Genomic DNA, 15,225 nt, shown 5'->3' with positions numbered 1-15,225 from the left:
TATTAAGCTCCATTCTACTCCAGTTTATCTAGTCCTGTTTTCCACTCTGCTGTGTTGTCCTGGTGACAAAGAAACAAACACATGTGGTCCCAGTTCTCAGATACTGATGCACAGTATAAACACATCGAAATTAATCTTAATGTTTTTTAATTTTTTTACAGGTTTTGTGTCACATTTACAATGCTTTTAAGCCTGTTAATTTATTTGTTATTTAATAGAAAGTTCCATATGTTTCAATTATTTAAAATGAAGCAACTAGCATGGCACATTGTCATCATAACATTCATGTTTGTCACCAGACTCTTCTCCTCTAATGACTGATGATGACTCACAGTTGCACCATAGAGATCAGGTTACGTTATCGCACCAGATTTACATATGAAACATGAGGGAGGAGGGTGAGGAGAGGATGAGGCTGTGGAAAGATAAAAGGATTATACTCCATTATACCCAAAAGATATGGTTTCAGTTCACTTGGACTTCTATTGTGATAATTACTGCTATAAAGTCATGCCAGGATTGGATGACCAAACTGTTATTAGGATGCAGTTCAGTTCATCTTATTCTGGGTTACTTGGAAACTATTAATAATTTGTAATCTGTCTATCTGTCTGTCTGTCTGTCTGTCCGTCCATCTATCCATCTATCTATCAGAGCTGCCAGGGTCCCAAATGGATCCTTTTTATAGTTATGCGGAGTCTTGCCGTAGTTGCCATCTGATAAACAGAGGACGTAGGCAGTGATGTGATGTGTCTCATGATCCGCCCTGGACTGATCCTGGCAAACAAACAGGGGGTCGCTGTTTCCCTCCCACAGCAGTGCAGCAAACAAAAGGCAACATTAACATGAGAAGCTGGACTGTGAGAATGATGGCTGAACCCGAGCTGAACTGAGGAGACACAGAAGAGCTGCACATGCGGGCGTCATATGAAGACTATTCAGTGTAGCAAGTACAATGCCAAGTAGTACTGTAATTGTGTATTACTGTAACACACATACAAAAGCAGGAATGTCTTAACAGAGTTTTAACTGTGACAGGTAACAATAAAGAATATGCTGCAACTCTGATGCTACTATTGGAGACACTAAGGTCATGGTGTTTTTTTTTGTTTTAGCAAAGTAGGGGGACTTTACATTCTGCAAATTAAAGATAGCACCTTTATATTTTAGACTCCGGCTGGTAGGAATGATTAGCATCCAAACAATTTAGAATATTGACCTGAAGATAGCAGGTTTCCAAAACGTTTTTACAATTCATCCTAAAGAGGAAACTATTGTCTGTGCTTTCTCAATCCCTTAGAGGAAATTGGGTTGACTGTAACAGGCTTCATGCACAGTGTCAGTGCTTTTTCACTGAGACACTGCTAGACTTACACCAATTGTATGGCAACTTTTCCAATAAAACATTTTCTCTCCAAACACCAAATGTCAAAAGTCTTGGTGGAGATAAGAGACAAAGCAATAGGAGAACCACAGTACGTAGGGTGTGTCCTTTGAGGAACACATATGCCTGTTCAGAATGTCACGTCAATCCGTCCAGTTGTTCATATCAGTCTGGACCATAGCTTTATACCATAGACAGTAAATAATAGCTTTATAGCCTACCAGCAGAGACATGGACATTGCTTACTTGACACACATCACTGGCCTGTGTCCACAAAAAGAAAATTCCTCTTCCAAGACTCAACAAGATTCAGCATTTTCACACATCCACAGGGTTAAACCTACATACGTATATAATTAAAATGTTAAAGGTGCTGTAAGCGGAATGGTTCTTTTAGCTAACTTCCTGTCAGTTTCTGCAGTTAGCAGTCCCCTCGCTCGCCCCTATGTCACCACATTAATGCACTGCGGCCTTCAAGCAGCAAGTTATAGCATCATCTCAGATCCATAAGTGTGATAAAACATGATAAAAACCATCAAAACAGACATTGGGAAGGATTTTTACCTGCTCTGCCATTGTAGGCGCATACACATTCACCCATCTGTTGCTCTGGCGTGCACCGGCAGTGAGACCATGGAGTGTATATTGAATGAGTGAGACGAGTGTCGGTGTACAGCGTTCTCTCCGCTGATTGGATAACAATTTCGGGATACTCCATTAAGTTTAAGTGCCGATTGCATGCAAAGCAGCTGACTGAGAGATCGGCTTTATGAACGCGCACATTTTGTAAGTGATCACTGTATGAATAAAGAGCGATTTAACATTTATATTAACATAAATAAACCGCTTACTTCACCTTTAACTGAAGTTGGGACTATGCACTCATGGCTTGAGTAGGCTATCAGTCAGTGACTTATCTCAGGTCAGATGTAGACTGTACACATGTTCCAATATTTCCATAATAAACACTGTTATCAGTGTCTTTGTGGAGGAATATGCACATTCAAAGCATCTCAGTGGGAGAAAAAAAATATCTCTGAGTTGATGAACTACTGGTCATCCAGGTTTAAAAAGGGACAGTAAAAATGATTGGCCGCCCACTGGCTGCCAGGGCCGGCGGTAGCCAGGGGCCAGGGTGGGGCGTGCCCACCCAAATGTGGGCTGTGCCCACCCAATCAATTTTTATTTTTTATTTTTTTTTTAGGTGGAAGTCCAGACCCACTATCGGACGGACCTGTTCATTCGCTCTCCAAGAAAATGTCAAATAAAATTCAGACAATTAATTAATACTAAAGAATATACCATTACCATGCATTGCTTCTATTTGTATTATTGGGTGGGCAGGACAGCCTGCCTCCAAGTTACCCACTCGCTTATAGTGGTCACTGGTCAGCAGAGTCGGCCCGAGGCATAAGCGAATGAGCGGTTGCTTAGGGTCCCGACTGCCAGGGGGGCCCCCCACATTTTTATTTTATTTTAGTTTGTGTGTTTGATATCAACATCATATTATGTAAATGTAAATTATCATACAATAAAAGGAATACAATGTTTTGGTAGATAATAGCTTAATAATTGAATCAGTTCATCTGGGAGGTAATCCAAGGTTAACTGATAACGTCACGTTCAAGTCCATGGCATGCACAGTGTGTATTGAGTTTATTTAAAAATATTTGAAAACGGGGCTGCACTCAGTTGCCCGTGCACTGTGTATAGTCTATAGCCTATTTCAGCCTCGTCCGTGGAAAAAAGATAACTGGACAACAGAGTTCTTCTGCTTTGTTCCTCTCACTGCATTCAAATGAATTCATTAAATTACAGAAAAATATCTCCCGTAAAAGAAAAAGAGTACCAAGCCCATCCCAGAGGACCCTGCATAATATTTCATTTCAAATTTATATTTCTATGGAAAATCCATGTGTCTTTCTTCAATAGTTTCTTATTCATCCGACCCAGTTTCTCCAAATTATTTGTTCACACAAAATTCCTCAGATTTAGCCTCTTAATTTTCCTCTCAAAGTGCACCAGATTCATGCATTTCACTTTAAAAAGGTTAAAAAAAAATCTCCCGGGGGGGCATACCCCCAGACCCCCCTAGCAGGGTCGTGACCTCAGCTGGCGACTATTTTCACCCAGCTGGACATCGGAGGCAATAGTGGAAAGACTATATATCTATATAGTGTGTATAGTATATAGCTCTGGACTACCACCATCCAGGTTGCCCAGTCCCAAAGCTTTCTCTTCTATCAGCTCAGGCTGCCTACAGTTAATACTGTGATAAAAAAAAAAGATACATTATGTTGTATATAATGTATATTATATGTTAACATTAACATTTGGGGAAAAAACATGCAAGAATCAAATCTCCCACACAGCAACACTCAACGTTTATTTGCATATTGTGTTCTACACAATTCACAGTAAATGTGCCAAAAAGCAGACGCAGAGATCTTACAAGGGCAAAAAAATCCGGTCGCACGCTCGCATCTAACTGTCTAGAACCGGGCCTGCTGGCTGCTGTGAAGTTTGGTATACGGCTCAGATATGGAGTGGCTCCTAAAGACCCTTGGGGGTATTATTATTGGAGGTGTTATTTTTACTATAGCAAAAATAGGGACACAAACAGATGGCAGTTCTCTACACCAGTTCTTTATGTCCCACCCACAAAGATTGCTATGTAATTTAATGTTTACTCAATTCTGCAAACGCATTTATTTTATAAATTGGGTTTAGTAGAAACATGTGATTAACTGTTTATTTAGTCTTTAACTGCATTGGCAAACCCATCACCTTAATATCACCGTGCCTAACCCATGGAAGAGATCTTGCATTTCCTATTCGTTGTGTTGTGTTGTCAGCTCAGCGGTCCCTGAAGCCCACCGTGCACAGCTTGGCGCGCGTGGATGGGCGGCGCGAGCAGGGCGCGAGGCGGTGTGCAGCAGCATGAAGCAGCCTGCGCGGCTTGTGCGCATGTTTGGACGTAGCGGTGCACCGTGCAGCTCATCATTGTCCTCAGTGTGAGCGGTTAATGTCCAAGTGGGAGAAAGCGGAGATAACAGCGTTCAGCTCGTAGAAACTGACGGAGCAGGTGACACCATGGGCAAAGTGCAGGGTGGGATGAAATGCGTGAAATACCTGCTTTTCGTTTTCAACTTCATATTTTGGGTAAGTCCGCTCCACTGACGGCTTGCATGGAAACAAAGCTTACTGTACTATTTTGAAATCACCATTAGGCTATGTTATAGACAGCCTGGTCGTGTTTATTTTCATTGTTTTGTTAGAGCTTCGTTGGCATTTAGAAAACCCGTTAGTGCTCCGCCTTATTGTAGTGTTTACATCATGTTGGACACACTGCAGGCGAACAGTATGTCTGTTGTTGACACTGTTGGATATCGTTTTTAATTAACCTGGTTTCGTTGTACACTGTCTGGAGAGCGGTGCAGTTCATCTTACAGATTGTCTCCATCCACCTGCTCGGTGCAAACTGAGCAGGTGTTAGTCTCTCAAATGTGTGTCCCTAAATTCTCAACCCCAGCCTGCCTCATCATATCAATAATTTTCTTTTCATTTAAAAACACCATAAAGTGCCTAACTGCAGCTCCTATCCGCTATCTAAGAAATGTTTTGAATAATTGATGAGTAAATGCAATGGGATACTGCAAGCCACAAACCTTTTTTTTATTTTATTTTTTACACTCCTTTGATTTATATGGCATGTAATGTATGGTGGGCATTTCACAGCACAAACAGAGTTGCTATGTGTTAGTATACTTTTCCAACACACACCCACTGTTCAGATCCTCTCCCACGATCCTTCTGTATTGTGCTGTGACTTTCCTGCGGCAGCTCCTGGGACTGTGTGGGGTGTTTCCTTGGATTGTTTTACAAACAGGGTTAATCTGTTTTGGGCACATCATTGAGGTATTTGTTTTTGGCCAGGTATGATACATTAGATATATTCAGATAATGACGTATCAACCCAAATAAGGTCTTCTCATTATCTGTACAGTGGACGGGAATTCAAATTTCGGGCAGTGGTCCCCCAAAAGGTGTTGGCTTCTAATTTAAACAATCTAAGAAAAGATATGTAGTTCCTAAAAATAAAAATACATTTCTATTTTTATGTTTTCCTGTTCAGTTAAACATCTCACATCCCTGCAGATTTGTTCTGCTATCACTCGCTGTGAGAACCAATATAGAGAACAATATCAGTATCAAGTTCATGTTTGTTCAGATTGCACAGTCTGCCTTTATTATAGGTCCATGGTCTGCATCCATTTTTTTTCTTTTAATGACTCAATTGTGTTTATTCAACATTAGTTTAGAGCTATGTTTCGTTGCATTGTTTGCGATGGCTTAAAATGTATAGATAATAAATGGATAAAAGACAAGAAATAGATATAACCAAGAAATCAGTTGGAATCAGTTTCAGTCGATCATAATCAATTAACTAATTATTTTCTCTGTAATCTATTGTTCAATAAAATGCTTAAAAGTATTGGCAACTAAACATCAAAGTATGCCAAAGGTGACATTTTCAAATTGCTATTTTTGTCTGAAAAAGAGCCCAAACAAAACTCAAAAGTAAAACAAAAAAAATTACTTAGACAATTAATTGATTGTCACACTAGCTGCAGATTCATTTTATCGATGTATCACCTGAGCGTTTCAGCTCTAGGTAGTATTACAGGCTCTTACAATTACCATCGACTAATGTTCATGTTTTACTGTCAAATTACTTTGTAGATATGGATTTAAGACGTCTGCGTTGATACATACAGTCATATGAAAAAGTTTGGGAACCCCTCTCAGCCGGCATTATAATTGACTCTGCTTTCACAAAAAAAATATAAAAGTGGTATGTCTTTAATTTACCAGGAACAGCTAAGTGCTGGGATGTTTTCCAAACAAAGATTTTTTGAAAAGCAGTATTTGGTTGTATGAAATAAAATAGAATGTGAAAAACTGGCTGTGCAAAAATATGGGAACCCTTGTGGTTTTGTTGATTTTAATGCCTGTAACAGCATGTAAAACTGATGATTTTAAACACAAAGTTGGTTGGATTATGTTGTTAAGCCTTGAACCTCATAGAATTGTCTGTTTAATCATGAGAAAATGTATTTTAGGTGCCTAAATGCAAGTTGCACTTCTCTTTGACTCTCTGCTGAAGTGAGACAGAATGGGATCATCAAAACTGCTCCCAAAAGATCTGAAAAACAAAGATTGTTCATTGTCATGGTTTAGGGGAAGGCTACAAGAAGCTTTCCCAAAGGTTTCAATTGTCAATTTCCACTGTAAGGAACGTTGTCAGGGAATGGAAGGACACAGGCACAGTTGCAGTTAAACCCAGGTCTAGCAGACCAAGAAAAGTACAAGAGCGGCATATGCGGCGGATTGTGAGAATGGTTGCACACAACCCAAAGATCCCCTCCAAAGACCTGCAAGAACATCTGGCTGCAGATTGTGTATCTGTACATGGTTCAACAATTCAGTGCAATTTGCACCAAAACATCTGTATGGCCGGGTGATGAGAAGGAAGCCCTTTCTGCGCCCACGCCACAGATACAGTTGCACACGCCACAGATACAGTTGCACTCCTGTTTTTTTCTTGGTCTGCCATGCCTGGGTTTAACTGCCACTATGCCTGTGTCCTTCCATTTCCTGACAACGTTCCCTACAGTCGAAATTGACAATTGAAACCTTTGGGAAAGCTTCTTGTAGCCTTCCCCTAAACCATGACAATGAACAATCTTTGTTTTTCAGATCTTTTGGGAGCTATTTTGATGATCCCATTCTGTCTCACTTCAGCAGAGAGTCAAAGAGAAGTGCAACTTGCATTTAGGCACCTAAAATACATTTTCTCATGATTGAACAGACAATTATATGAGGTTCAAGGCTTAACAACATAATCCAACCAACTTTGTGTTTAAAGTCATCAGTTTTACATGCTGTTACAGGCATTAAAATCAACAAAACCACAAGGGTACCCATATTTTTGCACAGCCAGTTTTTCACATTTTATTTTATTTCATACAACCAAATACTGCTTTTCAAAAAATCTTTGTTTGGAAAACATCCCAGTACTTAGCTGTTCCTGGTAAATTAAAGACATACCACTTTTATATTTTTTTTGTGAAAGCAGAGTCAATTATAATGCCGGCTGAGAGGGGTTCCCAAACTTTTTCATATGACTGTATGTGCCCTGTAAGACGATCACTGGTGTCACCCAAACAAACAGCGGCCCCTTTGTTCGGGAGTTTCGGGCCTGAAAGCAGAGCTGTTGCAGCCAAAAGGGGCGTACAGTACGCTGTTATTTTGGGGTGAAGAGCCAAACGAGCAGCCAATGCCAGTGCGAGTTACATCACCCAGGCAGTGTGAGGCTGGCACAGCCTGTGGCTGAAATGCACCATGGGATATGATGGGAGATTAATACTGTGATGTCGATATGATCATTTTGATTGTCCATATGGGCACATGAGCTGCTGTTACAAAGATGCTCCATTTCCAACCAATTTGACTCTTGAACGAGCTTCCTGGAAGTAGATTCATTGTGCAGAGAAGCTATCAGAGTTGTGTATTTTGCACTTGATATAGGTAACTGTTTAAATTTGTTTTTCCACCTGCAAATACAGCCAGCCGATGATTTGTTGACAAAAAGTCTAAACAAGTCTTAAACTATTCAACTTGTAAAAAAGAAGAAGAACTTAAGTTGCTGAAGAGTTAATGCATTAGCATTTCTGGCAGAGTTGTGTGTCAAATAAACAGGAGAAACAACGGGTGGTGAGAGCATCAAGAGACACTTTGCAGACGAGACAAAGACAAGAGCGCCACCTGCAGAATCTTAATGGACTGTAGAAAAACATGCTGGGCCTCAGTGTTTACTGTGAAGGGATTTCTTTCTGGGCAAAGTCCCCTGCAACACTGAGAGCTCATAGAAATCCCTAAAAAAGGAGCCAAGTTTCAAGAGTTTTAAAAAAGAAAGAAATTGTGGGTTGTTATTCTGCAAAACTGTGTAATCTGGACATGAATATTGATGACATGACATATCATCCCTCAGCTGTCGGGCCTGTTGGTGCTGGGCGTGGGACTTTGGCTCAAGTTTGACTCAGAGACGGCGGAGCTGCTGACAGGCGATGGCGCCCCTGACACCTTCTTCATAGGTACGTGGCTTTTTAGTTTTTTTTTATTGTATTTTATTGTGAAAAATGTTTGAATTATGTTGATTCGCTGACGGCATTTAAATAACCCAGCGTTGCCAGTTTTGTGTGTACATCCACCACTCAAAACTGTAGATATGGTGCTGCATCTGTTTTCCATACAAGTAATGATACGAGTAAGCCACCGATCTCCAAATTTGACTTCTATTTAAGAATTTAAATTCTATGTGGCTGAATTATTTCCTCAGTAACAGTTGAACAAGTGGATGTAACAAAGGTAAGACATGCTTTTTCTGGAGATTGAGACATTCATTTAAGTATAAAATAAATCTGTAATGCCTGATGACATCAGGTGTTGTGCTGCTCTGAAATAATCCTCGAACAAACCACTAGGACTTCCTGGGGGAATCCCAAACCGCCAGTTTCAACTGGAGAACCTTTCAGGGCCCGCAAGTGTTACAAGGCAGTAATGAACCCTTAACAGGTTCCTTTTTGCCTACTCTAAGTGCATTGTTTCATCACTTCCTCCTCCACAGCTCTCAATTTAGAGTAGTTGTATCTGCAAGTGGCCACTCACATCACGGATGGTGCTGTGTGCTGAGGGGAAGTTGAGAGAGGATGCGCCAAACGATTATTGCATTTCAACAGCGTCGTGCATTGTGAATCCTGGGTTATGGAGATAATTGCTAGTGTTTAGAAACATTGAATTTCCTTTCACATTAACAAAAAAAAATTATCAATAAGAGATTCTCCAACAGTGACAAATGGGCCACAGTGGCCTGTCAGTTATGTTTATAGCACTTGCTACTCTGGTGCCTTTTTGATTCATATTGAATGTAGAGCTCCTAATAAAACACACAGTAGGTGATTTAAGTGTATAGTACACTACACAAACACCCCTCAGTGTTAAGCAGTGTTGCAGAACTCCATACAATAGGCCCTCTCTCTCTCTCTCTCTCCCTGCGTAGGAGCAGACGATTAGAATGAAGCCTATTCTTGTTACTCCCATTTAGACCATGACCTAAAATGGTGACTTCACTTCATCAGATCTCGGCTGTGCTTCCATGGAACTGGCTGCCTCCCTCAGGAGACAGGCTGGCGGTTGGGTGGGGCAGGTGGCAGTAGTTTGAATCCCTAAACACACAATACAAACTGCACTTTAATGCATTCTTGCAAAATATTATTCAACTCATTGAGCCATTTGTTTATGCAAACGACTGCATGTGAGATCATTTTTATCATCATTTCAGTTTGATTTAATCTCACATGCAAATATCCTAGAGCTCATCCAACTTGTGGCACACATTTTTCTATGTGTATGTGTGTACATTTACTCAATTGTATGTAACTCCCCATTTAAATGACAGATGTACTTTTCAATCAGCTACTTTTTTACTCCTAAAGTTACCTTGCAGATTAAGATTTCTATATACAAAATATATGAGCAAGCTCTAAACTGTATGTTTTGTCTTTTTATAGTTTCAACTTTCCAGTAGTATAAAACATTGGCTGAATAATTTCCATCTTGACAAGCTACAACATCAAAATTACTACTACTCAATGCATCATAAATCAATAACTCATAGTTGAACAGTTAAAGGGGACAATATAGATGGGTATGACACTTTACATTTTGCTGCTAATACTTGTTTACATTTCCTTAAGAAAAGAAAGGCCTGATTGCTTCCTGCATATGTGTATTGAACGGCGCAAACCCTCGTTCTTAGGCAACAACAGGCTGCAAAGTGATTCATTTTTCTTCATATCTGAAGGATCCTGCAGAGGATCGATCGTCTTACGGATAAACATCAACAGAAGCTTCCTGCGCCGAGTGACAGAGTGTCTGCATTCACCTCGAGCAAAGGGACCGAACACAGTGACACCATAAAGAGGCGGATAAATCACTTTCCATTTTGGCACCTTAGTTGCCCCGCACGTCTTCGTGTAATCAGCCATTTTGCACACGTAAAAGACACAGACGGAGTGTAACTCAAGAGACAGTGAGATCTTTACACACACTAACACGCTTTGCTACCTGCATTAACAAGGAAGATTTATAGTTGGCAGTGGAAAATATATCACCAGTTGTCCTAAAGGGGAAGTGCCACAGGAAAGAAAAAGTGCATATTAAAGTCAGTGATTAAGTGACGGAAAACATAAGCAGCCAAGATCCCCTCAGTGTAGATACTTTGTATATACAGTAGGAGCTCTCTTGGCCCATTATATTTTCCATCGCTAACTCTCCTCTTTGCTTTGAAGCAGCGTATCCGTCTCCTGCAGCAGACTATTCACCTCGTCTCTACCTCCCCCTTTCTTTTGTCCAACGGCAGGAAAACAACAGCTTGCAATCCCCACCCCCCATGTGGGTTAATTAAGTTGCTGCAGTGGTTGCTGTCTACATGTCCCTGATTGGGCCCTTACCGTGGACCTTGGGGTCTGGTTTTGGGTGTTGGGTTACAGGGTAAATGGCTCAGTAGTGAGGGCTGGGAGCAAGGGAGTACAGCGCCACAGGGGTGACGACATCCAGGCCTGGTGGGAGCGGGGATGGTGGAGGATGTAGTCTTATATTTGATTAGCCTTTTTTTTTTTAACCAGACATATGGCATCTGTTTTACTGCTTTACCCTGCAGAAACATGAACGCACAAATTATGAGAAATGTCCTATAACGTTTATGCATCAAACAAGAATATACCAGAAGTCTTGTTTCTCAACAGGCTGTGTAACTCTGTAAGCTTTAATTCATATTTCTAAGACCTGTAAATATGGGTGGGGTCTCTAGATCTTATACGTATAATAAGATAAGATAAGATAAGATAAGATAAGATAAGATAAGATATACTTTATTCATCCCAGCAGGGAAATTCAGATGCTACAGCAGCCAGCATACACAGAACACAGGCCACTGTACATGTTTATTTTAGCAGCCTCAGCTGTTGGATAGTTTACATGCTGATGTAATTGCTTCATGCACGTAATATAGACATGATGACAACTACAACAGCATGTGGTCTATATACAAACACCAGTCCTGATCTGACAGATACTAATTTGTCACTCAAGTGAAAGCAAAATGACAAAGAAGTACTATTTTAAGCAATGGGGAGCCAAACAAGTAAAAGTGCCAGGAAAGTGTCAGAGATTCTCTTTGTGTGTTTCGGACTGTTTTCATCTCCACTCAAAGCTTTGAAATTCCCTGATAATCAGACTGAATTGTGGGAGGCGATTCAGAGGTTTTAGGATACTCGAGGAGTTCCCACCTACACTTCTGCTGCTGCTGGTAGTCAAACACAACAATAGTCCTTTTATGAGCTGTGCTTCAACAGAGAAAGAAAAGCATTTAGCCGGTGCTGCCATCCTCTGGTGACACTGTGAACTGCAGCAATGGGACAGAGCATCAACGCATTGCGATCAGATTGTTTAGTCCTTTTGGGATTTAAGTTCCTACACTATGAACATGACAGTAATTGGAGGGCTGTTCATTTTAATAGATTTGTTTCTTAAGAGTAACATAGTTTAAATGACCAATATATCCGCCTCTTCTCTTCTCTCCTCTCCTCAGCTGTGTACATCCTCCTCGGTGCAGGAGGGCTGATGATGATCGTTGGGTTCTTCGGTTGTTTCGGGGCCGTGCGTGAGTCTCAGTGTCTTCTCACATCGGTGGGTTGTAGTGCTCAGAGGAGCGGCATCCTTTGGCATTATCCCTTCACTTGTATTTCAAATATATGCTTGTTTGTTTTACAGGTCATGCAATTCTGAATTAAATCTACTGTATGCGCAATTCGGAGACTTTGATTGCAATTATTTATTCAAATTAATTGCTAGGGTAACTGTGATTCTTTGATTCAGGGAAAGCAATGTGACATTTGTCCGCAGAATGAACAAATAAAAAGATTTTAGTTTCTAATTTACTGTATAATAAATCATGAATACATATATAGTACTTTGGTTCGGCTTGTTTCTCTCATGGACGTTCCTATTTTTGCCAATAAAAGAAGTAACGTAATACCAAATGATGTTTGGTCGACTGCTGTTCCCAGGGTCAACATTGCAATTTCAATCTCTTTATTATTAGGAATTGGACTGATCCATAAAATGAAGTGTTACATTCTTGGTCAGTCACTGAGTCAAACTTGCTAGAAGGTTATAATAAACATATTTCCTGTTCTGCAGTTCTTTGCTTGCCTCCTGATTATCTTTGGAGCAGAGGTCGCCGCTGGTGTGTTTGGATTCCTAAACAAGGAACAGGTGCAACACTTGTGATTCAGTTTTTTTAAATCAGTTTGTAATGTGTCTTGTAAACTTACAAGAAAAGAAAAACACAATCCCTAATGTAACCGATTGTTTTGTTATCTTTTATCCAAAACAGATTGTTGAGGAAGTCCAAAAGTTTTACAGCACCTCCACCGCCGACGTCTCCAATCCGAATGCCACCGCAATTGCTCTCATATACCACAAAACTGTAAGTAAAACTGGACCTGCTGGAGAAAAAAAAATCTGCTGTTTAATACACAGCTTAGGCTCCATAAACGGGTATGTAAACAAAGGGGATGTAAACATAGGCGGCCCACTGTAGCTAGCAACATGCCCATTTACAGGAGGGTAAGGAAAGGTAGAGAATCATAGGGAGATATTTACTGATTTTGACAAAAACATTAATTTCAAAAATCGCTAACTCCACCTTTGATGTCACAATTCTATTCTTGTATACCTCTTACTTCAACAGCTGAATTGTTGTGGGGGCTCTACAACGGACACGTCTAATACACTGTGTGCCGAGGCTCCGGAGGACACCAAGGTAATTCCTGGCACGCCCGCAAGGACACAACCAAACCACATGGTGGCAGCACAGGGCTGTTTTCAGTCAAAAATATGTAACACAATTCACAGCACCTGTTATCGCAGTAACAATACAAATGCTCCTTTACTCTTTTTTTCAGGACTGTTTCACTGCAATAACAGACTTCTTCAATGAAAAGCTGCATATTATTGGATTCATCGGGATTGGGGTCGCAGGAGTCATGGTGAGAAAATACAAAACCATGGATTGAATCCCAGTCCACCTAGGGTTGGGCTACTTAACATGAAGCTGCATACATGTTTTAACCTGTTTCGTATACGGGCTTGTGATTTCAGATCCTAGGAATGATCTTCAGTATGGTTCTGTGTTGCGCAATCAGGAACAGCAGGGAGGTTATATAGATGGTAAGTTTACCCCCCACCCAACCGGCCCCCTACCACTACACCCTCACTCAACCCGTCATTATCTAACTGTCTGCATGAGAAGGTAAAAATCACAGTAACATTGTTATGTCATTTCTCACAGTCCACAGTTACCTGGTGGGGAGGTTCACTGAATACCACAGAGATAGAGAGAGTACATTCAACACATCCCAGTTGTCCCAGTTTTCCACGGGTCAAAGTCAACACAATACGCTGGAATCGTTATCTTCACACTTTCTCCTCCACTCTGCCAGCACTGATCATTTATTTATTTGTTCTTTTATATGATAACACACGCTCTGCTTCTATGACAACTCTGTGACATTCCTGAGTTTTGACACATTTGTTTTTCATTTCATTGCCGACAACACACAGCACATGAAACCTTCTTTGACACGGGAATGTTGTGACTGAGGAGTATTTGCTGTAAATATGGACAGCTTTTTTATGCACTTGAAGTTAACATTATTTATCTTGCTCTTTTTTATGTAATTTATATTAGGCCTCATGCCAATCATACTTTGTGTGCTTAAATGTTTTGAGGACTAGTCTACCTTTGCGCTGTAAATTTCCATCAGGTGCCTAAATTGAGTCACACAAACAAGCCTCCAGCAACTACTGTGCTACTTGCATATTCTTTGACACACGTATTTCTACTCTAAAGCACAATTAAGGAAGTGTAGAGGTGATATCAACCAAAACGGTTGTGAAAGGTCTGATGACAAACTGCCACTCTGTGAATCTCCAAATTCATCTAAAAAGGTCACAAATAACACACACTTTTGAGCTCTGCAGCAGAACTGACAGTGACCTAGTTTGCATTTTTTTTTTTGTGAATTATTTTGGATGTAAATTTTGTTGATGTGCCAGTAAGATGTGAATTATAGAATAATATAGTTTGTCACAATGTTAACCATAATTAAACACAATATTGGGTGCTTTTACTGATGTGTTTCTGTTTCCAGTCTGTGAAGTTTCTGAATCACAAGTTGTGCTTCCTGTAAGTGTACTGGTTGACCTGAGCAGAAGCTTCACATATGTAAATGATGTGGTCGGTGATCATGTCAGAGATCTGTGTAGACCTATCTATGGTGAAGACTCGTCCACAGTAAAATGGCAGCCATTATGAAAAGCACATGCTAAACCAGAGTGAAATTATAATGCTGTTTACAAACCCAGCATACTGACAGGAGAGGAGCCAGGTTCTTAAAACTAAAAAAAAAGCACACAGGACGTGGTTGAAGTATTTTTAAACACCAAGTGGAACTCATGTTCAGGGTCAAGAATGAACCTTCAAGCTGTAAATATTGCACTGACTTCAGGATCAATGTGCATTTTTTAGACTTTAACTTCTTCACAGGTAATGTCCACATGTTGATATCAGAGAGCTATGACTTTTTATTCTGTATACACTTTAAATTATTTGCGTTTTGTTGAAGAGGCTGCTATCATTTGATCAGCTGTGG

The 15,225-nt window shown here is 40.4% G+C and overlaps 1 protein-coding gene across 1 annotated transcript; it reads left to right on the top strand.

The window, feature by feature from the left end:
• Positions 1-4,387: 4,387 nt before the first annotated feature.
• On the top strand, positions 4,388-14,703 carry tspan2a (tetraspanin 2a). The gene is made up of 9 exons (XM_080025541.1): positions 4,388-4,546; positions 8,439-8,541; positions 12,099-12,196; positions 12,710-12,784; positions 12,906-12,998; positions 13,263-13,334; positions 13,477-13,560; positions 13,673-13,741; positions 13,863-14,703. Exons 1-8 carry the CDS (start codon positions 4,478-4,480, stop codon positions 13,736-13,738), a joined length of 660 nt encoding a protein of 219 aa, XP_079881667.1. The 5' UTR covers positions 4,388-4,477; the 3' UTR covers positions 13,739-13,741; positions 13,863-14,703.
• Positions 14,704-15,225: the final 522 nt, after the last annotated feature.

The sequence above is a fragment of the Ammodytes marinus genome (assembly GCF_949987685.1).
Source record: "Ammodytes marinus genome assembly, chromosome: 4".
NCBI lineage: Eukaryota > Metazoa > Chordata > Actinopteri > Uranoscopiformes > Ammodytidae > Ammodytes > Ammodytes marinus.
Note: the sequence above shows the minus strand (reverse complement) of the source record. Positions and strands in the feature narration are given on the sequence as shown.

Bases quoted from the DNA above. Each gene is read 5' to 3' on its own strand.
- tspan2a (XM_080025541.1), top strand. From the start codon at position 4,478: ATGGGCAAAGTGCAGGGTGGGATGAAATGCGTGAAATACCTGCTTTTC. The intron at 4,547-8,438 runs GTAAGTCCGCTC...ATCATCCCTCAG, and splicing joins TTTTCAACTTCATATTTTGG to CTGTCGGGCCTGTTGGTGCT. The intron at 13,335-13,476 runs GTAATTCCTGGC...TCTTTTTTTCAG, and splicing joins AGGCTCCGGAGGACACCAAG to GACTGTTTCACTGCAATAAC.